The following is a 27,069-nucleotide window of genomic DNA, read 5'->3' as shown; positions in this document are numbered from 1 at the left end:
ACACAGCTTGTACAACTGCCTCCCCCCAGTGTTGCACGACCATGCCGTAGGGGACCCCTGAAAGAGAATAAAACGAGAGGGGCGTGAACTGCATATTCACAGTGGAGCGGCATGCCACTGGGTATGTGGTTTCACTGTCCTCGCTGCGAGTAACTTTGAATATTGTTGTCTGTCTCTTCTGTATTCCTGCATTTGAGTGTTTTTTTACAAGTGTCACATGAGTTTGAACCTGACAACCCACTGACTCATGACGACCTCGCATGTCTACACGTGTCAGGGTTAAACATATTGGCCTCTCATGTTACATGGTGTGACTAGGCACGTGGAGTCAGTACTCCAGTCTCCCCATTGAACGTCTGCAGCAACTGCACTAAGCCACTTGCTGCCGCTGCCTTTGCTCAGAATGAAGTCACACGAGAGCCACACAGACCGACTCCTTGAGACAACCAGAGTACGTTCTCTGAATTTGGACACAGGTCCAGTGGCTGGGCTTGTTGCGGGCGACCTGATGAGACCACCACTTAGCATGTGGCATGTGCGAGAGACTCCTCCGGGCGAGACCGGTCCAATTCATACTTACCTGGCAGGGGAGATACCATGATCAAGAAGGTGGTTCACCCAGGGCGAGGCTCAGCCATTGCACATGGGCTGAGCTGACCTCTGCGAATTCCCCAAATGTGGGAATCTCGACTGCATAATTTGTGATAGTGGGGGACTGCGTTCGCGCTCTCCCCTGATCCCGTGTTTAAAACAAGAGGCAGGTGCAGCGCCGTGCCGAGCTCCTTGGCTTGCGAGTGCAGCCGGACTCGAGCAAGAAACGACCAGGCCAGCACTACCTTGTACGCTTGCTGGAAAGGTCTGCCCGTCCGCGGGAGACAACCAACCAACCAGCCGAGAGGCCGATCTGCTCTCAGTCAGGAAACCTCAATGAAAAACGGCAACCAGGCAGAGAAAGGGGCGTCGGCCAAGCGCCTCCACTTTACCGGCACACCGGAACCACTGGCCACAGCGGACCAGGTGGCCGTCAGAAACAACCGTCCAACTCAAGCGGAAGCGGCTCAAATTGCTGTTGTCGCTCTCAGCGGCCTTCCCAGCCGCAGAGGCAACCGCTTCGGATCTTTATGTCCAAGGAAGGCAAGCAGCGACACCCAAGATGGAAGCCACAACATTGTGGTTCATGGTAAACCTACCCGCACAGGCCAGCTCCTGCACTTTGAGTCCCTTCGCCCACTGGAACCCGAGCCAGAAGCTGTCAGAAGCGCAAACAAGAGAGCAGAAAATACCGGGTCACTCACTCACCGAGGGTGGCAGACGCACAATTTACAGGCTCTGACCGCCTGTGGCTATCCCACGTGGTTTTTTTTTTTTTTTTTTCCTTTTTTTGTCACAGCCAACACACAAAGGGCCACCAAACCCGACCCTGAGAAGCCAAACGGAAGACGGAAAAGCCCCTTATGCCACTGGTTTGTGGAGGAAACTTGGAAGGCCTCCACCAGACAAGATCATCGTGTCAGATTCCATCCAGCAGTTGATCAATGCGACACTCACAGGGCCCCGGGAAGCGCGCACGAAACCTGAGCATCAGGAGCCGGTGGGAGACTGCAGGAGGCAAGGCTGACAAAAAGTGGCTGACACCCTCTGGAGACCGGCTGCTGCGAGGGAAATGGGGTCCACGGAGTGCGCAGACACAGTGCCCCGCTACCACGAGCCATTTCCTCTGCAGAATTACTGCTCAGGGGGCACCAAACGTGAGCACGTTCAGTGCATTTCTTTCAGCATCATCCACAAGATGCACCCTGCCAGAGTCTGCTGTTGCTGTTTACACAAGAAGGAGAAGTGCACCGTTCCTGGAAGCGCTGCAATACCAGGTCGATGCGTGGAGCGGATGGCGCAAGCCCCAATCGCAGCTCCCTGTTCCAAAAAGCAATTTAATATTTAGTCCCCTGTTGGGGGACGTATCAGATATTAAACTGATAAGAACAGATACTACACTTGATCTTAGCCAAAAGGCCGAGAAGCAATGCCGATGGGCGCTCGTAGGGGAGGAGGGCACTTCCGGCATGACAAGCTAAAGGACCGGTTGCACGCATGTTCGAATAAAATGTAGACGGAACAAACATAGCGTCAGTTATCACCCTTATATCCATTCGCTTAGACAATAGAAAGTGTTTGAATGTGCTGAAGAAGAAATGTGCCCGTGACCCTGATCAGAGACCCCCAGCGAGCCCCAGGTCCTGGAGGTGCCTGGAAGCGCCAACAGCGACCCTGCAGATGTTCACGTTAATCCTGCAAGAATGTGTCAAGAAAAGAACTCGTAAAACAATGAAAGTAATTACTCTCACACACACACACACACACACACATAGACAAACAGACACAGCTTGTACAACTGCCTCCCCCCAGTGTTGCACGACCATGCCGTAGGGGACCCCTGAAAGAGAATAAAACGAGAGGGGCGTGAACTGCATATTCACAGTGGAGCGGCATGCCACTGGGTATGTGGTTTCACTGTCCTCGCTGCGAGTAACTTTGAATATTGTTGTCTGTCTCTTCTGTATTCCTGCATTTGAGTGTTTTTTTACAAGTGTCACAGGAGTTTGAACCTGACAACCCACTGACTCATGACGACCTCGCATGTCTACACGTGTCAGGGTTAAACATATTGGCCTCTCATGTTACATGGTGTGACTAGGCACGTGGAGTCAGTACTCCAGTCTCCCCATTGAACATCTGCAGCAACTGCACTAAGCCACTTGCTGCCGCTGCCTTTGCTCAGAATGAAGTCACACGAGAGCCACACAGACCGACTCCTTGAGACAACCAGAGTACGTTCTCTGAATTTGGACACAGGTCCAGTGGCTGGGCTTGTTGCGGGCGACCTGATGAGACCACCACTTAGCATGTGGCATGTGCGAGAGACTCCTCCGGGCGAGACCGGTCCAATTCATACTTACCTGGCAGGGGAGATACCATGATCAAGAAGGTGGTTCACCCAGGGCGAGGCTCAGCCATTGCACATGGGCTGAGCTGACCTCTGCGAATTCCCCAAATGTGGGAATCTCGACTGCATAATTTGTGATAGTGGGGGACTGCGTTCGCGCTCTCCCCTGATCCCGTGTTTAAAACAAGAGGCAGGTGCAGCGCCGTGCCGAGCTCCTTGGCTTGCGAGTGCAGCCGGACTCGAGCAAGAAACGACCAGGCCAGCACTACCTTGTACGCTTGCTGGAAAGGTCTGCCCGTCCGCGGGAGACAACCAACCAACCAGCCGAGAGGCCGATCTGCTCTCAGTCAGGAAACCTCAATGAAAAACGGCAACCAGGCAGAGAAAGGGGCGTCGGCCAAGCGCCTCCACTTTACCGGCACACCGGAACCACTGGCCACAGCGGACCAGGTGGCCGTCAGAAACAACCGTCCAACTCAAGCGGAAGCGGCTCAAATTGCTGTTGTCGCTCTCAGCGGCCTTCCCAGCCGCAGAGGCAACCGCTTCGGATCTTTATGTCCAAGGAAGGCAAGCAGCGACACCCAAGATGGAAGCCACAACATTGTGGTTCATGGTAAACCTACCCGCACAGGCCAGCTCCTGCACTTTGAGTCCCTTCGCCCACTGGAACCCGAGCCAGAAGCTGTCAGAAGCGCAAACAAGAGAGCAGAAAATACCGGGTCACTCACTCACCGAGGGTGGCAGACGCACAATTTACAGGCTCTGACCGCCTGTGGCTATCCCACGTGGTTTTTTTTTTTTTTTTTTCCTTTTTTTGTCACAGCCAACACACAAAGGGCCACCAAACCCGACCCTGAGAAGCCAAACGGAAGACGGAAAAGCCCCTTATGCCACTGGTTTGTGGAGGAAACTTGGAAGGCCTCCACCAGACAAGATCATCGTGTCAGATTCCATCCAGCAGTTGATCAATGCGACACTCACAGGGCCCCGGGAAGCGCGCACGAAACCTGAGCATCAGGAGCCGGTGGGAGACTGCAGGAGGCAAGGCTGACAAAAAGTGGCTGACACCCTCTGGAGACCGGCTGCTGCGAGGGAAATGGGGTCCACGGAGTGCGCAGACACAGTGCCCCGCTACCACGAGCCATTTCCTCTGCAGAATTACTGCTCAGGGGGCACCAAACGTGAGCACGTTCAGTGCATTTCTTTCAGCATCATCCACAAGATGCACCCTGCCAGAGTCTGCTGTTGCTGTTTACACAAGAAGGAGAAGTGCACCGTTCCTGGAAGCGCTGCAATACCAGGTCGATGCGTGGAGCGGATGGCGCAAGCCCCAATCGCAGCTCCCTGTTCCAAAAAGCAATTTAATATTTAGTCCCCTGTTGGGGGACGTATCAGATATTAAACTGATAAGAAGAGATTTTTTTTTTTTTTTTGCTTCGGAACAGCTTTTTAATTTAAAGCCTTAAAGAAAACACAGACAAAAAGCAACAAAGAGACTAACAAGTAACACATGACAGTGAATATATAATCTGTACAATAAGGGTTTGTAAAACATGCTTCAGAAAGATACATTACAATGTCACCCTCCCTGGCACTAATACAATTTACATAATTCATACAAGCAATAAAAACTGCCTTCTAGTCATATTGAATTGCATCACATTAACATAATTATGCATATACCCAAAATATTGTAGTACAATACATATAGAAGGAACAAAAAAAAGGATTAAAAAGCACAACTTTCAATGCATCATTTCTATGGTGCTATATAGCACTGCAAATTTTACTGTATAACAATGCTTAAAAACAAAAAGGTAAATGTGGCAATAAAAAAAAAATCACAAGCCCTATTTGGTAAAAGATAGGCCACTAAGTTGAGTTGTGCTACCCCGTTATGCGCAAAAAAAAAACAAACAAAAAAAAACGACAATAGCAGCCTAACACCACTTCTACCCACAACTTAGCTGAGATACAGTCCATTGGAAGAGTCTATTCAAAAGATAATTTCACTTCAAACATGTGGTTTCTTCCTGTGATATTTTGGGAATAAACTCCTTCAAGTGTAACCTGTGAGTATTGAAACAGTACTGACAACAAATAGGACCATCCAGTATGCAGAAGAGGAAACATTGTAACATTGTGTTCAAAACAGAAGGCATTCACATTTTTTTTACAGCTTGCTAAAGATGCAGTCTTCATATTCATGCTTAAGTTGTGGCAGGCTCATGGAAGTGTGTTTATTTGGGAGTGCGGCGATTAGGGGTCAACGGAGCAGCGCTAGGTAAGGCAACATATGCGGACGATTTGTAATTCAGTTGTGTCAAGAATCTGAGAAGGTCAAGACTTTGCAAAGTGTCACAAACTTGTATTTCCTCAAATTGCGGCCTCCATTCTAGTAAACACCATGCCTCACTTAATTGCATGGGCCAATTACTATTACAATTACTATGACTGAACATTTCTTCAAATTGCAGCCTCTGTTAGATGCCACGTCTCAATATCCGGGTACATTCTGCACTTGTATATGTATGACTGAGCTTAAATAGAGAAACTATTCACTTCTATTTTAGTTGATGCCATGCCTCTATTAAGGGCATTGCTTGGACAGACACACAAACTACAATATTTTCACAAATAAGGACTTGATTAGATGCCAACCCTCAATTTCTGGGTGCATTCTGCACCAGAATAAATGCCTCAAATTGATTCAAAAGTCATATTTTGTCAAATAATGGTCTCTACTCTAGTAGGCGCCATACCTCAATTACATGGTCCTCAAAGGGGTACAAACTATATTTCCTCAAATAAAGGCCTCCCGTCTATTAGACACCATTTATTGTCTGCTTGATAAACGCCTGACCTAAAACCAAAACTACATTTCCCAAAACGGTTGCCTCTATTTTAGTTGATGCCATGCCTCAATTAATTGCACTGTCCACTTGAATGGCTCTGCTTGTATGGACACACTACTACCATATTTCCTCAAATAAGGGTCTCCATCAGAAGCCATGTCTCAATTATTGATCCAAAAACTAGCGCATTTCTTCAACTAGTGATCTCTGCTCTAGTAGACACCAGGCCTGTAGAGGCTTTATGGTAAACATAAAGCCTCTAAAATACCTGGTACTTTAGGCAGTTGAGCGCGACCTGACACAATTTGAGGAAATACCTGCATAAAAACGCTTTGAAACATCATCAACCTTCCAAAACTTGACTCATGGGTAGTAACCCTGTGTTATTGTGGCATACAGTGTGTATATATACTGTACAAAAGAAAAGATCAACGTCAGGCCCAGCTTAATAATAGTCTTGACGGGACTTTGCAGATTCACAAAGTGTTGAAGTAAGATTGATCAGAGGCAAAAGGCGACAAGGATAACTTACAAAGTCTACCGCGGCTTACAATGCGTGCATATAAATACTAGCTTGTTGCGTGTCTATGTGTACATATGCGGTACGTGTTCAAGGGAATAAAAATAGAAAGGCATTGACGAACTATCTAGAATACTGTTTAGATGCAGTCAAGTGCATTGATTATTTACCTCGCTGTATATTGTTGCAATGTGAGAGTCCCAAGTGCAAGAAGATATAAAATCATATATCGCAACAATGTTAATTCAAAATTGCTGTGGCAGCAAAAGCGTGATCTAAAGGGTATTCTTCAATTTCACAAATATTAGCTTGTCCGAGCGTGCCGGAAGGCATCAGTGCTGTGCAAGTGGACAAGAGGGACCTACTAGCTGCCCTGTTTAAATGTACACTTAAAAATACACCCTTTGTTACGATTCAATGGCTGGGCGGAGGTGTTTTTATAGCTAGGTACACTCACTGGCCTCTGTATTAGGTACACCTACTAAAATGTTTGAGTAGATAATGCTCACTTTCGTCAAGGAGGTAATAATTCAAGGTCATTTTTGTGATTGCAATACTACACTTTCAATGTTTCTGTTTTATATTATATTAAACAAAATAGTAGAAACAGCTCTCAGTGATGCAGCATCCACTATACTACATAAGAGACTTTTTTTTTAACCGAACAGGTGTACCTATTGTGGCCAGTGCGCGCATTTTTTTCAGAAAAATGTGTGTGGGGGGGGCCTCAAGTGGCAAAAAGGGCACATTTCTTTAAACACCAGTGGCAATTTCCTATGGCTTGGGTATGGTAGGCTCCTCAGGAGTACCATTTTCTGCGCTGACGGAAGCCGGGGACACGGGACCAGAGGCTGGAGAAGGGAACTCTTTGATTGTGACGGTGACCAGGTTGGTGGTGACATCGGTGACCACCACATCTTTGCAGCTCGGTCCCATCTCTGGGTGCCAGTCAGGGTCCCCCTCAACCGGCACCCTCGCGGGTTCGGGTTGGCCTCCCGCATCTTGAGGCAAGGAAGGGTTTGGGGTCTCATCGCCTTCCACGCAAGATGGTGAGGTTGCTGGGGTAGGTGAGACAGAAGGGGTGGCAGGCGGCGGGGTATTCTGCGGGTCTGCGGGACCTTTAAGGGCTTCTGGTGCCTCACTGGATTGGGAGGGTTCAGCTGCAGCAGCAGTGGGGAGAGATTTTCCTTCAGAGGCACTGGAGCTAGGAGGAGGAGCCTGATAGCGGGAGGGGGCTGGGCGGGGGTTCCTGGTGTTGCAGGACCCAGGTTGAGGTTGGAAGGCCAGAGGACCACCGCACTGCAGCCCAAATGGCTTCCCGTACATGGGGAAGCCAAGCATCTTCAGCGGGGGCTGGAAAGGTCTGTAGGGAGCCTCTCCTTTCTTCCCGATGATGCGATTACGGGAGGGGATGTTGTGGCGTCCCCCTGGAAAATTCCTGGCTCCACTGCTTGAGCCGCCGCGTCCCGGCTTGTCAATCACCTTCAAATTGAGGATGATACGACCCCTCTTCACCTCACGGGGCTTGACCCTGCGGTTGAGGATCCGGACAGTCTCTGAGAACGGAGAGACGTGAGGGCGGGACGGGAAGCCGCCAGGGCTGGAGAAGGACATGGGGTCCGTGCGGGGCAGAGGGCGGCGGGACATGCGGTGGCAACGATGGATGTCCTTCTTCAGCTTGTGGGTGGCGGCCAGGGAGTTGAGCTTAGGGGAGGGGGCCAGACTTGAGGAAGAGGAGGATGGTGAAGGATGAGGCAAGGTAGAGGAGGAAGGGGCCGTTCGACTGGGAGCAGAGGAAGAGGAGCGCAATGTCGTCTGGCGGGACTTTGTGGATCGGCTGCTTGGTTCTCCTTTTGCGGCCCGTGCCTTTGTGGCCGGGTTTTTGGGTTTGGGCCCCCGTTTTTTCGGACCGCTACGCTCCCTATCTCGTTCCTTTTGCTCAAAGCCGAGGATGAGCCTGTCATCCAGAATATTCTCCTCTGGTTCCCAAGTGCTGTGCTTCATTGCCCATCCTTTCCATTTCACCAGGTATTCAAGTCTTCCCTTTCGGACGCGGCGCTTCAATATGGCTTCCGCGGCAAAGACGCGGTCACCCATGGCGGAAAGCTCCATCGTTCTTTTCTGTCTCAGTTCTTCTTCAGTCTCCCAGGCGAGTAGTTCGGCTCTGCTAGGTTCGACCGCGGCCGAACTGTCCAACAGAGAGAGAGTCTCTCACACACACACACACCTACCTACCTACCTACCTACCTACCTACCTACCTACCTATCTGATAAGAACAGATACTACACTTGATCTTAGACAAAAGGCCGAGAAGCGATGCCGATGGGCGCTCGTAGGGGAGGAGGGCACTTCCGGCATGACAAGCTAAAGGACCGGTTGCACGCATGTTCGAATAAAATGTAGACGGAACAAACATAGCGTCAGTTATCACCCTTATATCCATTCGCTTAGACAATAGAAAGTGTTTGAATGTGCTGAAGAAGAAATGTGCCCGTGACCCTGATCAGAGACCCCCAGCGAGCCCCAGGTCCTGGAGGTGCCTGGAAGCGCCAACAGCGACCCTGCAGATGTTCACGTTAATCCTGCAAGAATGTGTCAAGAAAAGAACTCGTAAAACAATGAAAGTAATTACTCTCTCACACACACACACACACACATAGACAAACAGACACAGCTTGTACAACTGCCTCCCCCCAGTGTTGCACGACCATGCCGTAGGGGACCCCTGAAAGAGAATAAAACGAGAGGGGCGTGAACTGCATATTCACAGTGGAGCGGCATGCCACTGGGTATGTGGTTTCACTGTCCTCGCTGCGAGTAACTTTGAATATTGTTGTCTGTCTCTTCTGTATTCCTGCATTTGAGTGTTTTTTTTACAAGTGTCACAGGAGTTTGAACCTGACAACCCACTGACTCATGACGACCTTGCATGTCTACACGTGTCAGGGTTAAACATGTTGGCCTCTCATGTTACATGGTGTGACTAGGCACGTGGAGTCAGTACTCCAGTCTCCCCATTGAACGTCTGCAGCAACTGCACTAAGCCACTTGCTGACGCTGCCTTTGCTCAGAATGAAGTCACACGAGAGCCACACAGACCGACTCCTTGAGACAACCAGAGTACGTTCTCTGAATTTGGACACAGGTCCAGTGGCTGGGCTTGTTGCGGGCGACCTGATGAGACCACCACTTAGCATGTGGCATGTGCGAGAGACTCCTCCGGGCGAGACCGGTCCAATTCATACTTACCTGGCAGGGGAGATACCATGATCAAGAAGGTGGTTCACCCAGGGCGAGGCTCAGCCATTGCACATGGGCTGAGCTGACCTCTGCGAATTCCCCAAATGTGGGAATCTCGACTGCATAATTTGTGATAGTGGGGGACTGCGTTCGCGCTCTCCCCTGATCCCGCATTTAAAACAAGAGGCAGGTGCAGCGCCGTGCCGAGCTCCTTGGCTTGCGAGTGCAGCCGGACTCGAGCAAGAAACGACCAGGCCAGCACTACCAACGCTTGCTGGAAAGGTCTGCCCGTCCGCGGGAGACAACCAACCAACCAGCCGAGAGGCCGATCTGCTCTCAGTCAGGAAACCTCAATGAAAAACGGCAACCAGGCAGAGAAAGGGGCGTCGGCCAAGCGCCTCCACTTTACCAGCACACCGGAACCACTGGCCACAGTGGACCAGGTGGCCGTCAGAAACAACCGTCCAACTCATGCGGAAGCGGCTCAAACTGCTGTTGTCGCTCTCAGCGGCCTTCCCAGCCGCAGAGGCAACCGCTTCGGATCTTTATGTCCAAGGAAGGCAAGCAGCGACACCCAAGATGGAAGCCACAACATTGTGGTTCATGGTAAACCTACCCGCACAGGCCAGCTCCTGCACTTTGAGTCCCTTCGCCCACTGGAACCCGAGCCAGAAGCTGTCAGAAGCGCAAACAAGAGAGCAGAAAATACCGGGTCACTCACTCACCGAGGGTGGCAGACGCACAATTTACAGGCTCTGACCGCCTGTGGCTATCCCACGTGTTTTTTTTTTTTTCTTCCTTTTTTTGTCATAGCCAACACACAAAGGGCCACCAAACCCGACCCTGAGAAGCCAAACGGAAGACGGAAAAGCCCCTTATGCCACTGGTTTGTGGAGGAAACTTGGAAGGCCTCCACCAGACAAGATCATCGTGTCAGATTCCATCCAGCAGTTGATCAATGCGACACTCGCAGGGCCCCGGGAAGCGCGCATGAAACCTGAGCATCAGGAGCCGGTGGGAGACTGCAGGAGGCAAGGCTGACAAAAAGTGGCTGACACCCTCTGGAGACCGGCTGCTGCGAGGGAAATGGGGTCCACGGAGTGCGCAGACACAGTGCCCCGCTACCACGAGCCATTTCCTCTGCAGAATTACTGCTCAGGGGGCACCGAACGTGAGCACGTTCAGTGCATTTCTTTCAGCATCATCCACAAGATGCACCCTGCCAGAGTCTGCTGTTGCTGTTTACACAAGAAGGAGAAGCGCACCGTTCCTGGAAGCGCTGCAATACCAGGTCGATGCGTGGAGCGGATGGCGTAAGCCCCAATCGCAGCTCCCTGTTCCAAAAAGCAATTTAATATTTAGCCCCCTGTTGGGGGACGTATCAGATATTAAACTGATAAGAACAGATTTTTTTTTAACTGTTTATTGTCACTAATACAAAATTTCACCACATTTCATTATTTTTGAAAAACTTTAAAAAAAAGTAAAATACACAACACCACATTTAAAATGAAAGTGTTCAATTAACTTTTTGTTTTTGTTAAAAACCAGTGCTGTGGGCAGTAAAATTTGAAAAATTTGTACAAAACATTTTAAAATATCATAAAAAGAAGCTTCAATGTCTTCTGTTGTACAGGAGCGCAGTGAGTCCTTATCAACAGTCTCTACATCCCACTCTCCCAGACAGCTAATCTCCAGGACACTGTCAGGGTACCCTCAGACCCTTATCCTTCTTCTCTTTCTCCTCCTTCTTCTCTCGGAGAGTCAGGCTGCCGCTGCCGAGACCTTTTCCGTGAAGCTCCGGGTGCCACCTCCGGGTGGGCACAGACGACTCTTCTTTGTGGCTGTGTCCTTGGCCCGCCGCTTGCAGCTGCGAGGGTTGCTGCAGCCATTCGGATCACAGCCACGGGGGGGGGGGATCTGTCTGTGCCACCTTACCAGCAAGTTGCGGGAGGTCCAGATGGCGTCTTTAATGGCGGCGAGGGCGAGCCACTGCTTTCCGAAGTCTTTGTAGGTTGACTTCTGGTGGCTCACCCCGTAGAGCACAAGCTGTTCATTTAGGACCTCCCTTGCTGGCAAGTCCGGGAAATTTAGGTCGCCGGCTGTCGCCCACAGGTCTACGGCAGCACTGCACTCCCGGATGAGGTGCCTCACCGACTCCGGTGCGCCACAACCCGGTCGGGGGCAAGTTGGGTTCGCTGACATTCCTCGGGAGTGCATAACAGACCTGACTGGGAGGATCTCGTGGGCCACCATCCATGACAGGTCACGAAGTCTGTTTGGGAGAGCAGGATGGTTAACGTTGCGCCAAACCGATGTGGGCTCGCCGAGTGCAAGCCCGCGCACTGGACTCACTGGGTCCCGTTCCTGCACAACAGAAATGACAGAGCAATGATTTTTTAAAATGTCAACTGTTTGTCTTTCCAAATTAAAATGTTTTAAAAATGTCGTTATAAATATATTTGCGGGTGGTAAGTTAAAAGCCACAGGTATCGTTAGATCTGTTGGTATCAGTTTTAGTTTTCTTAAATAGGAGCCCATCCAGTAGCGTACCAAGGCTTTGGTCTTGGTAGTACTGGATGGGCCCACAGCATTTTCCATGTGCAATGATGTGTATCATGCGTCTCAAACAGTTTCAGATATGATTTTTCAGTTTAAAAAATATAAAATGGCGTAAAATTTAAATAACTGCTTTAAAATTTACACTGTGGTTAAGATATTTCTTGTGAGTGAGGCTCCTCCTTCACTCCAGTTGGCGAGGGTTGGTGGGGAAGAGCCTCCCTTCCCTTGTATAGCTCCCCTGGCATCCCGTGCGTGTGTTGTGATTGTGATGTTTTGTCATTCAGCGCCACTTTGCAGAGGCACATCCACTCGACAATTTAATTTGTTCTCCGACAGTGTTTCCCAATGTGGCATTGGTGGTTCAGTGGTAGAATTCTCGCTTGCCACGCGGGGGCCGCGCGGGTGTTGTTGACATTTGCTGCCAGCCAATCAGGATGCGAGATAGACGTCAGACAAGCAGAGAGACATCGGAGAAATGAAGTCATAGGTTCGAATCCCGTCTAAGCATCAGTCAAGTCACCATTTTCTTCTCCACAATATCATTTTTTTCCAATGAATCCCTATATGATTACAAACTATTCATATCAGGCTTATATTGATACCAGTGTTTGAAATAAAACACAAAATCAATGCAATGTAACAAAGAATATTTATTTATTAGGTTGCCATGCCACACTTAAAAACACTCTCAGAGATAAAAAAAAATGAATACTAATAACAAGCTCTGAATAATAATAAAACAATGTTCATTTATTTTGGTGTCGTTGTTTCTCCTTTTCATAAAAAGGAGAGGCCTGGAACTCTCTCCAGCTCATCTCTCTTTCCATCCCGTGCTCTCTATAGATAGAGAAGACTTTGGCAGGGCAGTAGATGTACTTCCCTGCTTGCCCTGGAAAGCCAGTGTGGATGTGGGGGCTGTTCGGACCCTGCTTTAGCTGTATCCTGCAGAACCGGCACTTTCGGACAGGGGGTGGAGGAGATTCCTCCCTCTTCCTCTTCTTCTGCTGTTTTTCCTCCACCCTCTTTCTTGTATCATCGAGCTCTCGCTGGAAGAAGTCTGTTTGACTGAACTCTTGAAACAGCATTTTGGGGTTTGTCAGACCTTCTGCACCATATTTTTGGAACACTTTTGTGGAGCAATAAAAGTATCTGACAGGGCCCCGCTGATAAAAGTCATGTATTGATGTCCCATCCCCTTGATATTTTGATTTTGGTTGGCCACAGCACAGACATGTTTTTGTTTGAGTTTTTTTTTACACGGGAGGTGGTTGCTCCTGCTTCAATGGGCTATGAGCAGGTGGTGGTGGTGGTGGTGGTGATGGTGGAATGACCATAGCTGCAGGCAGTGTCACGACAGGCACAGCAGAGGTAGTGCTGAGCAACTGACAAAGCTGCTGTGTATGTTGCAGCTTCTCTGGGCTGGTATTTTTGAAGATGATGTATTGAGAAATTTACTGTTGTGTTTTATGTATTTGGAAATATGCAATTTTGATGTTGGATGCAGCATGCTGTTGGGGTCTTTGCTGGACTTGTGGACAAGAGTGCCGTACTCCCGAACCACAAGCTTGATCATGTCCTCGTGCCCGCGGTGTTTATTAAGGAGCTCGTCAATTGCCGACTTCATTGGAGATGGCCAGCGCTTGTGGTCCAACACAAATACTCTCCCTCCAGTCTTCACTGGTCCAGTGCGGGCAGCAGTCGGAGAACATTGGATGGGTAATCTTCTTGTGGGCTCTAGGCAAAGAAAACCAAGAGATACACATTTGTTATTTGGTTCAAACAAGATGCAACACTATTAGAACAAGGGGACACATGATTAGATAAGTTTTTACCTGGCTGTGGCTGAAGCTCAGTAACAGAAGCTTCATTGTCCAAGTCAGATGCTGGGATAGGGGCCACATGACTAGACATAGTCGCAGTAGCAGTTTGAAGAGGGTGAACAGAGTGAGGAACAAAGCTGAAAAGCCTGGTGGGAGGTGTGGAGGAAGGCTGCACTGGGTCTGCTCCCTGATCAGACAGGATGCCTGGAGAAGGAGCACTTGTGGCGTGGCCGGGGTCCTTCTTGGTTTTATGTTTGTCCCAGTCTAAAGGGACCGGACAACATTCTGGCTCCCTGTACTCCAGGCCAAACCTCTCCCCGGTGTCTTCAGCTGCCAGACGAAGAGTAGGGTACTTTTCTTCGCCAAAGACCCATCTGGAAACAGCATTCAGGGAGCATATCAGTGCAGGGTCGAAAACAGGCGGGAGAGAAACGCCTGGCAGTTTCAGGTCCAGCAGACGCTGATAGTTCCAGCGACACACTCCTGTCATGGCCGGGGCCTGGAACAGCTCTGGGGAGACCTGCGTGCCGGTCACCCATTTGGCCTGGTGAAAGTGGTAGCCCTCCTGCTGCGACGTGCCTCTGATGGGGATCCAGACGGGGACTGCTGCACGCTCACCTGGCACGTGGTTTAACTGTATCGTTCCTCCACGGCGGTACAGTATGCCCCCTTCCACCTCAGGATCACTGAGGCAACCGCGCAGAATGTGGACTCGTTGGATCCTCCATCTCTTTAGCATGGAGGGCTTATAAAGAGGGATGCCATTCGGATCTGTGGTCAGGTGAAAGTGCTTCAACACCCCTTCCACTCTCTGAATAAGCGTCCCGGGCGGAGGAATCTTTATCCTGCAGTGCTCACGAATATGCTGCTTGGTGGGATTTGCAGGCTGGATGCCACAGAAGACGTATGCATCCTGGAGCCTCTGCAGGTCTTCCTGGTCCACCACAGAGAAGGCAGCCGACAGGAACTGTGCGAAGGTGCCGTATAACGGGTGATGTTCTGAGGCACACTCACGAAGAAGCCGTCGCATACAGTGGAACAAGTCCAGCTTGATGACGATACTGTTGTTGTAAGAGGTTCTTGATGCACATGTATTCAACAGGCTCCCAGATGTGGCCTCAGTAACAATTGCGTCAGTTGTTTGCCATGCATCCCAGTTGAGGTGTTCCTCCGCAGAAGACTCTGCAACCCTGAATGGTGTGCAGCAATCTCTGAGAAACACAAAGAACATGTGAAATAATGACACTTAATAGAGTTAATTTCTGATTAAACATTTCTGGTTAAAGTGATGAAGTCTCACCTGTCAACCCACTGAAACTGGGCTTTCTCAATGCCAGCCCTGCTGTAACGGTTTGAGAGACCCTCATACATCGGCTGCAGGGTTTTGTCCGTCTCAGACTGCACCAGATGAAAAGGTGACTTTCTTGGCCACTTTCCGGGTGTGGTCTGAGCGGAGAGCCTGTCCAAAGGTACCCTGCAGCATCCGCTGAATGGTGTCCTTCTGGTTCCGGAACTCATGCAGCAAGCAGTCGGTGAGGTAGTGGGCAGACACAGAGACCCCGTTCCAGCCATCAGCATCACTGTAGCCCCCAAAAGGCTCTGGTTTTCGCTCCTGCCGAAGGAACTGAGTGATGGTCTTTTGGCCGCCATAAGTTCCTGCCTCTCCATCCATGACATTCTGGCAGCACAGGAGATAGGCCAGGTTGGCACGCTCATACTTGAGATGCAACATCTCGTTGACCTGATTTGCCATGTCTGTGGGTGATTTTCCAGTCCGTCTCAACTCATGCAGTACTGACTTACAGATGGCCTTCTTGTAAGTCAGTAACGCTGGCAACAGATTGGTAAACCTCTTGGGAAGCTTTTCCAGCCAGAGCGGGTTGTCGGAATACCACCTCTTATTGCAGCTCTTACAGCACAGCCTGGAGGAGAGCAGGTAGTATTGCCCAGTGAGGCCCACAATCACTCGCGGTCTCCCGACTCCAGCAGAGACAACACGTGGCTGAGAACAGTCACCAGAGCACGGCAGGGTGTAGTTGTTTTTTAGCCGCCCCATCAAGTAGTCATTTTCCGGCTTCCAGACGAAAAAGGGATGAAGATGAAAATACTTTGGGGACGGCAGATCATAAATACTGTCAATCAGCTCAGGCTGGGGAGGTAAGCGCCACAGGGAGAAGGTTTTCATAGGGTTGTTGACAGGGCGGGAGCCTGGCCACAGACCCATGGACTCCAGTTCCAACTTCATCTATATTTTCTGCTGGTGTGTGCAGTTCCACTTATTGACCTCCTGGTCAAATGACAGAAATTGATGAGGTGGAGGCGTAGGTGGGACTGCCGTAGGTGGGACTGGTGGTTGGTCTAGTTGGAAACAGACATGCACATGTCAATTTTGACACCCTTTTTAATGTGACACTATACTGCTGTGTTACTTACTGTGGGGTCGCTGTGCAGACTGTGGCTCTGATGCAGATAGAGTGGAGGCTACAGGACTCCCAGGAGCACATGCAGTTTCTAAAATTCAACCAAATTACATGTACACTGTGTTAATATTATATTACTATCAGGTGCAGTCAGTCACATAGAAAGATTAATCACTCACCTGGGGCAGGCTGTGCGGTCTCTTGTTTTTGTTTCTTGTCTTTGTTTTCTCTGGTAGCAGAAACATCAACTCCCGTGGGAAAGGCACTGGAATCTTTGGAGGCAGCACAGCTGGTGCTACACAAGGAAAGAGGCGGTGGTGCATTTTACCGTGAGTGTACATCAGTTTGGATTGAAATGGTCAAACATCACTTAAAGCCTTTACCATCGTCTGGTGCATCTGGGCCAGTCGGTGCATGTTCTGTGTCTAAAACCGGAGAAAATGTGATGAAAGACTGATTGATTGAAATATTGGCGTTTCAGGGGTATTAGTAGAGTCACTCACAACAAACTGCCATTTGCTACTTCAACTACTTGGTTTGGCTTTTTAAAGAATTAAATAGACCTTTTTTGTGATGGTCTAGTCCAACCTGAACTAGAGCAGGAGAAGCAGAATGGCTCACTGCAAACACATGCTTCCAGTGTTAGTGAGCAAACATCATTCACCATTTCATCCATTCAAAAGAATGTATTCAAATTATACTTACCCTCTTGTAGGCTGTATCAATTCATAGTCAGTCACTTGGACTGTAGGCAGGTAGAACACACATGAAAGGAACAAAAGTAGAACGTGACGAGAACACATGCAATCACAAAATGCCCTTTGAGGTCGGTCGTTATTTAAGAACTTCACCCTGGACCTGAAAACCGTAGCAGCTCTAATGTTGGTGGAGCAGATGCACCTGCAAAACACATAGAAACTTGAGTGATTTACTTTATACAAAACACATAGACAAGGCTAGGAAAGTAAAAGAGCCTAACATGTACATATCCATAAACTTCACATACTGAGTATATCTGGAGAGATGCTGGGCATGGCTTTCTCCAGCTCTTCGTCTTCATCCTTAGCTATAAAGAAAAGAGTGGTAATATAGTTATTCAACAGTAATAAAATGGTCCAATGCATACATATGCAATGCAGTATAACTTTAAAAACACTCACCCGTGCTCTCAGCAAAGGTTGTGGTGGAACAGGTGGAGGCGATGGTAAAAGAGGTGGAGGGCTGCTGTTGCTGCTGCTGCTGCTTCTGCAGGTACTGTTGCAGTTTGTGCATTTTTGTACCCGTCGCGCACTTTCTTCTTAAGATGAAGGCTGCATAGCCATCATCCCTGCTCTCCCAAATCTCCCTCCAGGTGTTACTGGCGCGTGCACTAAATCCAACCAGCTGGTCATCCTCTGCTGCTGGGGCGGGCACAGATGTTTTTAGGGACTCATACTCAAGAAGAGTATTCATTTCCTTGAAGCTGAGGGCATAGCGAAGGAATGACAGAAGGCTGTCCTTGCTATGCCCCTCAACCACCAGCACTCCTGCAGCCTCCTCTCTCTGGTGGCTTTGGATGAGATACACAGTGTATCCCATGTCATTCTCCAGGAGCCAGCGGAAGGACATCCCCTTGTACTTCCCAAACTGCAGGATGTACTCGCCCAGTACTTCAGTTTGGTCTGAAGCATCTCCCCCTCTCTGACGGACCACTGCAAGGGCGTTTTGCCTTACAACCTCCTGCTGTGCAACAGGAGACTTGTCCCTCCTCGACGGGTTGTCCTTAATTTGCCTGGCCTCCTCGGTGGGATCCTGCAGCAGGAATCCCAGTGGGCCCTTGCGGAAGACCACACTGATTCGCCCGGGGAAAAACAATCTCTTCATTTTTTCTCTACAGTGACAGAAATAATGAAATAATATAATGTATTATTATCCAAAACCATGAATACAAGTACAGGTTACAGTATGTGATAGCAACATGTATGAAATATATGTATTGTTGTCATATATGAGCTTTTCCAAGAACATTTACAGACTAAAGCAATGTCTATAAACTATCATCCATACTTAAATGGTATCGCAACAACTACAGTCATGTTTGTTTGTTGACTTTCTTTGTTCACTTTACAATAGCTCATAAGAGTTTAATTTAACAGATGATATGTACTTATCCATGAACAACTATAACATTGTACTTACAAAAAAAAACACAAGTCTTATGAGCTATCGTTATATTTGTCCAAATAATTGTCGCTAATGCATATAATAGGTATACGGGGTCGGAAAATAGCGAACAATAGCGCCACAAACCCACGTAGAGAAACATGAAAGCAATTTAAACACTATACAGAACAGTTCAAAGACTAAATATTTAAACAGAACAGTTAAAAGACAAAATATTTTTCTGTAGCCTGAAATGCAAAAGACAATATATTTTTTTACTGTAGTTTTACCGTGTTTTTGTCGCGTTGTCTCGTCGCTCGCTCGGAAAAAGCAATTGTGCTGTGTTACCTGAAGTTCAGGATGGATGTGGTGGGTGGAGCAGAAGCGGCCACAGCGCCACTCATGGACAAATGTACATTACATCCATAGTGGGGATGAACGCCACAGCGCCACCCCCGGACAAAAGTATATTACATTCACAGTGGCCTTTCGCTCTCATTGGAAATGAATGGGGAAAGTTTAGCTCGTTTCAGCTGAACTATCCCCGCCGGCCACGCGCCCCGCTTGGCAAGTGAGAATTCCACCACTGAACTACCAATGCCACATGGGGACACACTGTAAGAGAAAAAAAATTCAACTGTCAAGTGGATGAGCCTCTGCAAAGTGGCGCTGAATGACAACACATCACAATGTCATACTCTTTGGATTCAAGCACCTTCTGGCGTAATGGGATCCACAACAATCACGTCAGCTGTGGATGCAACGTCAATTCGTTCTTGAAGGGCAAGTGACAAAACGAAGTACATGGTTCACAAATCAGCTGCCAAAGTTTCACTGACCAAGCACCGCTGGGATTTGAACCCAGGATCTCCTGTTTACTAGACAGGCACTTTGACCAGCTTAGCCACAGTGCCAGCAGTGCATCTGGCACCAACACAAAAACAGTTCCCCAATGGGGAAAAATGTTCATACAAGGGATGGAGTCCAAAGTCCAACAAATGTGTGAATTGAGAGTCCCTGGGTGGGCTCGAACCACCAACCTCTCAGTTAACAGCCAAACGTACTGACCAATTGCGCGACAGAGACTACAACAGCATGACTGCAGTCAGGTTTCACTAAGTGCTGTCCACCTTAACTCTCGGGTGGTCCGGTCTGTTACGTTTCAGGTGTCATTCTGAATACTGTCCTTTCGCAGGAAAAGAGCCTTTGTACTTTTCAACATGAGCTCTAAAGAAAGGTATAAGCTGAGATATACTGCATTGGCTGGGAATCGGAACCGGGCCTCCCGCTTGGCAACCGAGAATTCTACCACTGAACCACCAATGCCACATTGGGAAACACCGTCGGAGAACAAATTAAATTGTCGAGTGGATGTGCCTCTGCAAAGTGGCGCTGAATGACAAAACATCACAACACACGCACGGGATGCCAGGGGAGGCCGAGTACTAACAGAGCTGAGCGAGAGGGCATAAGAAAAAAAATTGTGACCTTGTGGTGGTTACCCGGCAGCACCAAGGATATGGCGCACGTCTGATGCGTAATGCATACCAGGTGATGTTCATCTAGCGAGCGGACATTCTTGTGGGGGACAAGCTCAACAATAGGAATGTTGAGAGAACTGACCAGTCCGCTATCAATGAAGTTCTCGTCCGCCCCAGAGTCAATTAATGCTGTGGTAGGAGAAGCTTCCCCCGCCCAGGATATCGTACCTTCCACCTGAAGTCGGCCCACCAAAGCGGATGACGCAGCCGGTGTGGTTGGAGCGGGCAGTGCCAGCAGCTGGGGAATATCCCTGGTGGAGGAAGAGCGTTGGCGTGCTGGGCGAACTGGACAGCGGGAAATTGTGTGTAGGACTCCCACAGTACAGGCACAGCCACAGGCGTGGACGGTGACTCCTCTCCGCTGACGAAAGGCGACTGGCTCCCAGTTGCATGGGGACGACACTCCCGACGTCATCAGACGGCGCTCCGTGTTTTGTCTGAGTCACGGCTGGTGTGTGTTGCTTTTTGTTGTTTTCTTGCCTGAAAGGACTTCTCGCTCGACCCAATTTTACTCTTGGCGAAACACTGATAATCCAGAACATAGCCTTAAACTGCAGGTGCATTAGTTGGAGGGCTCGTGGCCACCTGGTCACCTGAACAGGGACTTGAATCCCGGACACTCAGATCAAAAGTTTATTGTTCAGGTGATTGGCTCAACCTTTGTCTTGTCTGGCCATTAACTCTTTTTGTCCAGAAGATATTAGGCTTGTCCATGTGGGCAGTTCAAGACCTCCGTCGATCTTGGAGGTGGCAATTTCGGGACAGGGGCTTCTTCATCTCTGCAAGGTCAAGTACAGTATGCCAGAAGATTTTGCCTTGTGAGTTGTCCTCATTCATCAAGGGCCTGGATAGCTCAGTTGGTAGAGCGTCAGACTTTTAATCTGATTGTCCAGGGTTCAAGTCCCTGTTCAGTTGGAGAAGAGTAGACCCCACATTACCAGCATGGGGACATACCAACCCAAGATGAGAACACACTGGGCCAGGTACACAGCAACATATGTGGCAGAAACACAGCTTCACCCTGGCCCCTCTTTTAGCCTCTACTGAAAAAGCAGAACACCACCTTTGCAGCTGAAATCGCTCAGTTGGGTGAGTGCGAGAATTAAGATTTAAAGGTCCGTGGTTCAAGCCTGGGTTTGAGCACAATCCCTGTTTACGTTGCGACTTTGCCAATAGTTTGAAAATGCTTATTGGCAGGCTGAAAGGACCTTAACTTCATTCATCAAAGGGCCACCCCTCCAGACAACGTTAGAGGAGGTTACAAGCCAAACCTGTCAAGCCGTGATTGTGATTTCATGTTTTGTTGAAGAAAAGCCCATCATTTGTGGAACAATTTTCCCTACAAGGGAGAAACATTTGTCGATTTGGACAATTGTCAATATGCCCCCACTTTGGACACATCGTCTTGTGTCATTGTTTGGCAACTGCTTCACCAGTCCCCTTAAAGGGCTCACCCTTCATAGTGTAGTGGTTAGCGCGTTTGCCTTACATGCAAAAGGTCCCTAGTTGGAAACTGGGTGGAAGCAAGGCCGTTCAATTCCTTCTTTCACAAAAAAATCAAGGTGACAAATGGGAACAAGGATATGTGCTTGATCCCTGAAGGTGTGTACACAGGCATCTGTCCCCAGTTTGGACACACAATCCATATTTCCCGGATGACTGATCGGGTGCGTCACTGGCCTGCACGAAGGGGCTTATAGGAAGGAGGTGGCCGCTGTGGTGTCGTTGCATGCAAACAACATCCTCATCCTTGACACAGCGAAGACCAAGGAGGAGAATAATCGTGGATTCGGTCCGCTTACACTGGCAGGATTTCACCAGTCCTGTTGAAAGCCTGGCCACTGGTGTGGTTTCCGTCATGCAGTGGTTCACCTAACACTGAAGACACTCCTTCGCCGGCGCTGTGGCTTAGTTGGTCAAAGTTCCTGTCTCGTAAACAGGAGGTCCTGGGTTCAAATCCCAGCAGTGCCTTGCATATGTGTTTCAGTGACTCCATTGTTTTCTCTCCAACATTTCAAGTAAATGTTTTGAATCAGACGTCATGTTCTGTTGAAGAAATATCCATCATTTCTGATGTCATATGTAGCATAAATGTCATATGTACTACAATGCTCTCGACAAAGGCAAAAACATTGTGCATTTGGACATTTGCTCGGCTAAGAAAACAGACCACATTAGCAAAACAAAAGAGTTTTGGGTCTAACATTTAAGGGAAGCGCTCTACTATCTGAGGTAATTCCCCTGCTGCTGCAATGTTGGCAGAGAAGGTCCAGTCACAGAACTATTTTGGTTCCTTTGCTGGAGTACGTCAAAGTGACACTGTCTCTGCCTTGCTGAGTGCAGACATAAAGCAGTCCCTGGTGGTCTAGTGGCTAGGATTCGGCGCTCTCACTGCCGCGGCCCGGGTTCGATTCCCGGTCAGGGAATTGACATTTGGGTAGGTTTTGACTGGAGATAGGATTTGTCTTAGGCCTCGGTCGAATGGTTGGGATCATTTTGAAGCACAAACCGTTGTCATCCTGAAGCGGCTGACAACAGGAATATAAACAAAACATGGACACACAATGGACAACACAATAGACAAGGTCCTCGACTGAGAATGCTGTCAGGACTGGGTTTAGGGTGAGACAGAGCATTTGTCGGATGCTCAGGGATAGATCCTTGTTAGAATAAAATGTAGATAGAATGAATATAGCATCAGTTATCACCCTTATATCCATTCGCTTAGACAATAGAAAGTGTTTGAATGTGCTGAAGAAGAAATGTGCCCGTGACCCTGATCAGAGACCCCCAGCGAGCCCCAGGTCCTGGAGGTGCCTGGAAGCGCCAACAGCGACCCTGCAGATGTTCACGTTAATCCTGCAAGAATGTGTCAAGAAAAGAACTCGTAAACCAATGAAAGTAATTACTCTCTCACACACACACACACATAGACAAACAGACACAGCTTGAACAACTGCCTCCCCCAGTGTTGCACGACCATGCCGTAGGGGACCCCTGAAAGAGAATAAAACGAGAGGGGCGTGAACTGCATATTCACAGTGGAGCGGCATGCCACTGGGTATGTGGTTTCACTGTCCTCGCTGCGAGTAACTTTGAATATTGTTGTCTGTCTCTTCTGTATTCCTGCATTTGAGTGTTTTTTACAAGTGTCACAGGAGTTTGAACCTGACAACCCACTGACTCATGACGACCTCGCATGTCTACACGTGTCAGGGTTAAACATATTGGCCTCTCATGTTACATGGTGTGACTAGGCACGTGGAGTCAGTACTCCAGTCTCCCCATTGAACGTCTGCAGCAACTGCACTAAGCCACTTGCTGCCGCTGCCTTTGCTCAGAATGAAGTCACACGAGAGCCACACAGACCGACTCCTTGAGACAACCAGAGTACGTTCTCTGAATTTGGACACAGGTCCAGTGGCTGGGCTTGTTGCGGGCGACCTGATGAGACCACCACTTAGCATGTGGCATGTGCGAGAGACTCCTCCGGGCGAGACCGGTCCAATTCATACTTACCTGGCAGGGGAGATACCATGATCAAGAAGGTGGTTCACCCAGGGCGAGGCTCAGTCATTGCACATGGGCTGAGCTGACCTCTGCGAATTCCCCAAATGTGGGAATCTCGACTGCATAATTTGTGATAGTGGGGGACTGCGTTCGCGCTCTCCCCTGATCCCGTGTTTAAAACAAGAGGCAGGTGCAGCGCCGTGCTGAGCTCCTTGGCTTGCGAGTGCAGCCGGACTCGAGCAAGAAACGACCAGGCCAGCACTACCAACGCTTGCTGGAAAGGTCTGCCCGTCCGCGGGAGACAACCAACCAACCAGCCGAGAGGCCGATCTGCTCTCAGTCAGGAAACCTCAATGAAAAACGGCAACCAGGCAGAGAAAGGGGCGTCGGCCAAGCGCCTCCACTTTACCGGCACACCGGAACCACTGGCCACAGCGGACCAGGTGGCCGTCAGAAACAACCGTCCAACTCAAGCGGAAGCGGCTCAAATTGCTGTTGTCGCTCTCAGCGGCCTTCCCAGCCGCAGAGGCAACCGCTTCGGATCTTTATGTCCAAGGAAGGCAAGCAGCGACACCCAAGATGGAAGCCACAACATTGTGGTTCATGGTAAACCTACCCGCACAGGCCAGCTCCTGCACTTTGAGTCCCTTCGCCCACTGGAACCCGAGCCAGAAGCTGTCAGAAGCGCAAACAAGAGAGCAGAAAATACCGGGTCACTCACTCACCGAGGGTGGCAGACGCACAATTTACAGGCTCTGACCGCCTGTGGCTATCCCACGTGGTTTTTTTTTTTTTTTTTTCCTTTTTTTGTCACAGCCAACACACAAAGGGCCACCAAACCCGACCCTGAGAAGCCAAACGGAAGACGGAAAAGCCCCTTATGCCACTGGTTTGTGGAGGAAACTTGGAAGGCCTCCACCAGACAAGATCATCGTGTCAGATTCCATCCAGCAGTTGATCAATGCGACACTCACAGGGCCCCGGGAAGCGCGCACGAAACCTGAGCATCAGGAGCCGGTGGGAGACTGCAGGAGGCAAGGCTGACAAAAAGTGGCTGACACCCTCTGGAGACCGGCTGCTGCGAGGGAAATGGGGTCCACGGAGTGCGCAGACACAGTGCCCCGCTACCACGAGCCATTTCCTCTGCAGAATTACTGCTCAGGGGGCACCAAACGTGAGCACGTTCAGTGCATTTCTTTCAGCATCATCCACAAGATGCACCCTGCCAGACTCTGCTGTTGCTGTTTACACAAGAAGGAGAAGTGCACCGTTCCTGGAAGCGCTGCAATACCAGGTCGATGCGTGGAGCGGATGGCGCAAGCCCCAATCGCAGCTCCCTGTTCCAAAAAGCAATTTAATATTTAGTCCCCTGTTGGGGGACGTATCAGATATTAAACTGATAAGAACAGATACTACACTTGATCTTAGCCAAAAGGCCGAGAAGCGATGCCGATGGGCGCTCGTAGGGGAGGAGGGCACTTCCGGCATGACAAGCTAAAGGACCGGTTGCACGCATGTTCGAATAAAATGTAGACGGAACAAACATAGCGTCAGTTATCACCCTTATATCCATTCGCTTAGACAATAGAAAGAGTGTTTGAATGTGCTGAAGAAGAAATGTTCCTCTGACCCTGATCAGAGACCCCCAGCAACCCCCAGATCCTGGAGGTGCCTGGATGCGCCAGCCGCAACCCTGCAGATGTTCACGTTAATCCTGCAAGAACGTGTCAAGATAAGAACTCATAAAACAATAAAAGTAATTCCTCTCACATACACACACATACACATAGAGAAACAAAGCCCGTGCAACTGCCACCCCTAGAGTTGCATGACCATGTAGTAGGGACCCCCGAAAGAGAATAAATAAAGAGGAGTTTGAACTGCATACTCAGTGGAGCGGCATGTCACTGGGTATGTGGTTTCACTCTCCTCGCTGCGAGTAATTTTGAATATTGTTGTCTGTCTCTTCTGTATAACTGCATTTCTGCTCAGTACACTTGGCGCCGCTCTGGTGGCAGCCTGCTACAGCAGCTCTCGCTCTTCGTTGAGTTCTTTTCTTCTTTATTCTGTCTTTTTCATTCCTTTTCTAGGTTATTCGTAAAGGAACGGCTTCGTAAATGCTCAGTTCAACTGTCCACCATAGTGATAGTGTTGAGCTGGCATTTCTCATAATTTTTCGACGATGTTTTCGACCGCACGCCGAAACTCTATTGTTTACAGTAGGGACCAGCTGTTGGCGCTCCGCAACACAGCGGCGCTGCCCCCCGGGGAACCCCTCGAGGTTCCCCGGGAGGTAAAGAGGAGAAGACGGGGAAGCCATGCCGGAGCCCAATGCCGCGACAAGAGGAGGAGATACAGACCAGTTCTCCCGTCCATCATCATGGGGAACGTAAGATCTCTCCCCAGTAAGCTGGACGAACTAGCGGCGCTGACCCGGCATCAGAGGCAGTTCCGGGAGTGTAGCGTCATGTTGTTTACGGAAACGTGGCTGGATACACGGACCCCAGACACGATCGCTACACTACACGGATTCACACTACTGCGGGCGGACAGGACAAAGGAGAGCGGTAAGAGGAAAGGAGGCGGGCTGGCAGTGTTTGTGAATGATAGATGGTGTAACTCTGGGCACATCACTATTAAAGAGCAACTCTGCTGCAAAGACATTGAACTGTTAGCCGTTAGCATGAGACCGTACTATCTGCCGCGGGAATTCTCGCACGTTATCGCGATAGCGGCGTACATTCCCCCCTCTGCTAACGCCGACGCGGCCTGTGACGTCATCCACTCTGCCGTGGGCCGGCTACAGACACAACATCCGCAGGCTCTCCTTCTTCTCTCAGGTGATTTCAACCACGCTTCTCCATCCTCCACCCTGCCCACCTTCACCCAGTATGTCACCTGCTGCACTAGAGACAATAAAACACTGGACTTGTGTTATGCCAACACCAAGGAGGCATACAATTCAACAGCACTTCCTCCCCTGGGAAGATCAGACCACAACCTGGTACATCTCCAGCCTGTGTACAAACCTCTGGTACGCAGGCTGCCAGCTGTGTCCCGCACAGTGAAGAGATGGTCTGATGAAGCCGACGAGGCTCTGAAGGACTGTTTCAACACAACAGTGTGGGAGGAACTCTGCCATCCTCATGGGGACGATATAGACAGTCTCACTGACTGCGTCACAGACTACATAAACTTCTGTGTGGAAAACACTGTACCCACCAGGACTGTACGGTGTTTCTCCAACAACAAACGGTGGATTAATCCGGACATAAAGGCTCGCCTAAAGGAGAAAAAGAGGGTCTTTAAGTCAGGAAATAGGGAAGAGCTGAAGGCTGTGCAGAAGGAGCTGAGGAGGAAAATCAGGGAGGGGAAGGACTGCTACAGGAAAAATATGGAGGAACAGCTGCAGCAGAACAACGTCAGAGGAGTCTGGAGAGGCCTGAAAACCATCTCTGGCCACAAGGGGCCCGACTCCCAGGCTGCTGGGGACCAGGTAAAGGCTAACGATCTGAAT

At 49.4% G+C, this 27,069-nt stretch overlaps 1 protein-coding gene, 10 non-coding genes and 2 pseudogenes across 11 annotated transcripts; 6 read left to right on the top strand and 7 right to left on the bottom strand.

Moving 5' to 3' along the window:
- The first annotated feature begins 572 nt into the window (after positions 1-572).
- LOC131126764 (U1 spliceosomal RNA) lies at positions 573-736 on the top strand. Its single transcript, XR_009129282.1, has one exon. It is a non-coding gene; the product is annotated as a U1 spliceosomal RNA (small nuclear RNA).
- A 1,095-nt stretch (positions 737-1,831) lies between these two features.
- Positions 1,832-2,022, bottom strand: LOC131126928 (U2 spliceosomal RNA). Its single transcript, XR_009129443.1, has one exon. It is a non-coding gene; the product is annotated as a U2 spliceosomal RNA (small nuclear RNA).
- Positions 2,023-2,946: 924 nt separating this feature from the next.
- On the top strand, positions 2,947-3,110 carry LOC131126763 (U1 spliceosomal RNA). Its single transcript, XR_009129281.1, has one exon. It is a non-coding gene; the product is annotated as a U1 spliceosomal RNA (small nuclear RNA).
- Positions 3,111-4,205: 1,095 nt separating this feature from the next.
- On the bottom strand, positions 4,206-4,438 carry LOC131126967 (U2 spliceosomal RNA; annotated as a pseudogene).
- Positions 4,439-7,047: 2,609 nt separating this feature from the next.
- On the bottom strand, positions 7,048-8,531 carry cbx6a (chromobox homolog 6a). The gene has a single exon (XM_058067766.1). It carries the CDS (start codon positions 8,426-8,428, stop codon positions 7,091-7,093), a length of 1,338 nt encoding a protein of 445 aa, XP_057923749.1. The 5' UTR covers positions 8,429-8,531; the 3' UTR covers positions 7,048-7,090.
- LOC131126980 (U2 spliceosomal RNA) lies at positions 8,518-8,635 on the bottom strand (annotated as a pseudogene).
- A 923-nt stretch (positions 8,636-9,558) lies between these two features.
- Positions 9,559-9,722, top strand: LOC131126762 (U1 spliceosomal RNA). Its single transcript, XR_009129280.1, has one exon. It is a non-coding gene; the product is annotated as a U1 spliceosomal RNA (small nuclear RNA).
- Positions 9,723-10,811: 1,089 nt separating this feature from the next.
- On the bottom strand, positions 10,812-11,002 carry LOC131126976 (U2 spliceosomal RNA). Its single transcript, XR_009129468.1, has one exon. It is a non-coding gene; the product is annotated as a U2 spliceosomal RNA (small nuclear RNA).
- Positions 11,003-19,341: 8,339 nt separating this feature from the next.
- On the bottom strand, positions 19,342-19,415 carry trnat-agu (transfer RNA threonine (anticodon AGU)). Its single transcript has one exon. It is a non-coding gene; the product is annotated as a tRNA-Thr (tRNA).
- Positions 19,416-21,939: 2,524 nt separating this feature from the next.
- trnat-cgu (transfer RNA threonine (anticodon CGU)) lies at positions 21,940-22,013 on the top strand. Its single transcript has one exon. It is a non-coding gene; the product is annotated as a tRNA-Thr (tRNA).
- Positions 22,014-22,396: 383 nt separating this feature from the next.
- Positions 22,397-22,468, top strand: trnae-cuc (transfer RNA glutamic acid (anticodon CUC)). Its single transcript has one exon. It is a non-coding gene; the product is annotated as a tRNA-Glu (tRNA).
- Positions 22,469-23,553: 1,085 nt separating this feature from the next.
- Positions 23,554-23,717, top strand: LOC131126847 (U1 spliceosomal RNA). Its single transcript, XR_009129365.1, has one exon. It is a non-coding gene; the product is annotated as a U1 spliceosomal RNA (small nuclear RNA).
- A 1,092-nt stretch (positions 23,718-24,809) lies between these two features.
- Positions 24,810-25,000, bottom strand: LOC131126871 (U2 spliceosomal RNA). Its single transcript, XR_009129388.1, has one exon. It is a non-coding gene; the product is annotated as a U2 spliceosomal RNA (small nuclear RNA).
- Positions 25,001-27,069: the final 2,069 nt, after the last annotated feature.

This window comes from Doryrhamphus excisus, chromosome 3 (genome assembly GCF_030265055.1).
Source record: "Doryrhamphus excisus isolate RoL2022-K1 chromosome 3, RoL_Dexc_1.0, whole genome shotgun sequence".
Classification (NCBI taxonomy): Eukaryota; Metazoa; Chordata; class Actinopteri; order Syngnathiformes; family Syngnathidae; genus Doryrhamphus; species Doryrhamphus excisus.
The sequence above is the reverse complement of the archived record's forward strand: the minus strand, read 5'-3'. Positions and strand labels throughout refer to the sequence as shown.

Bases quoted from the DNA above. Each gene is read 5' to 3' on its own strand.
- cbx6a (XM_058067766.1), bottom strand. From the start codon at position 8,428: ATGGAGCTTTCCGCCATGGGTGACCGCGTCTTTGCCGCGGAAGCCATA.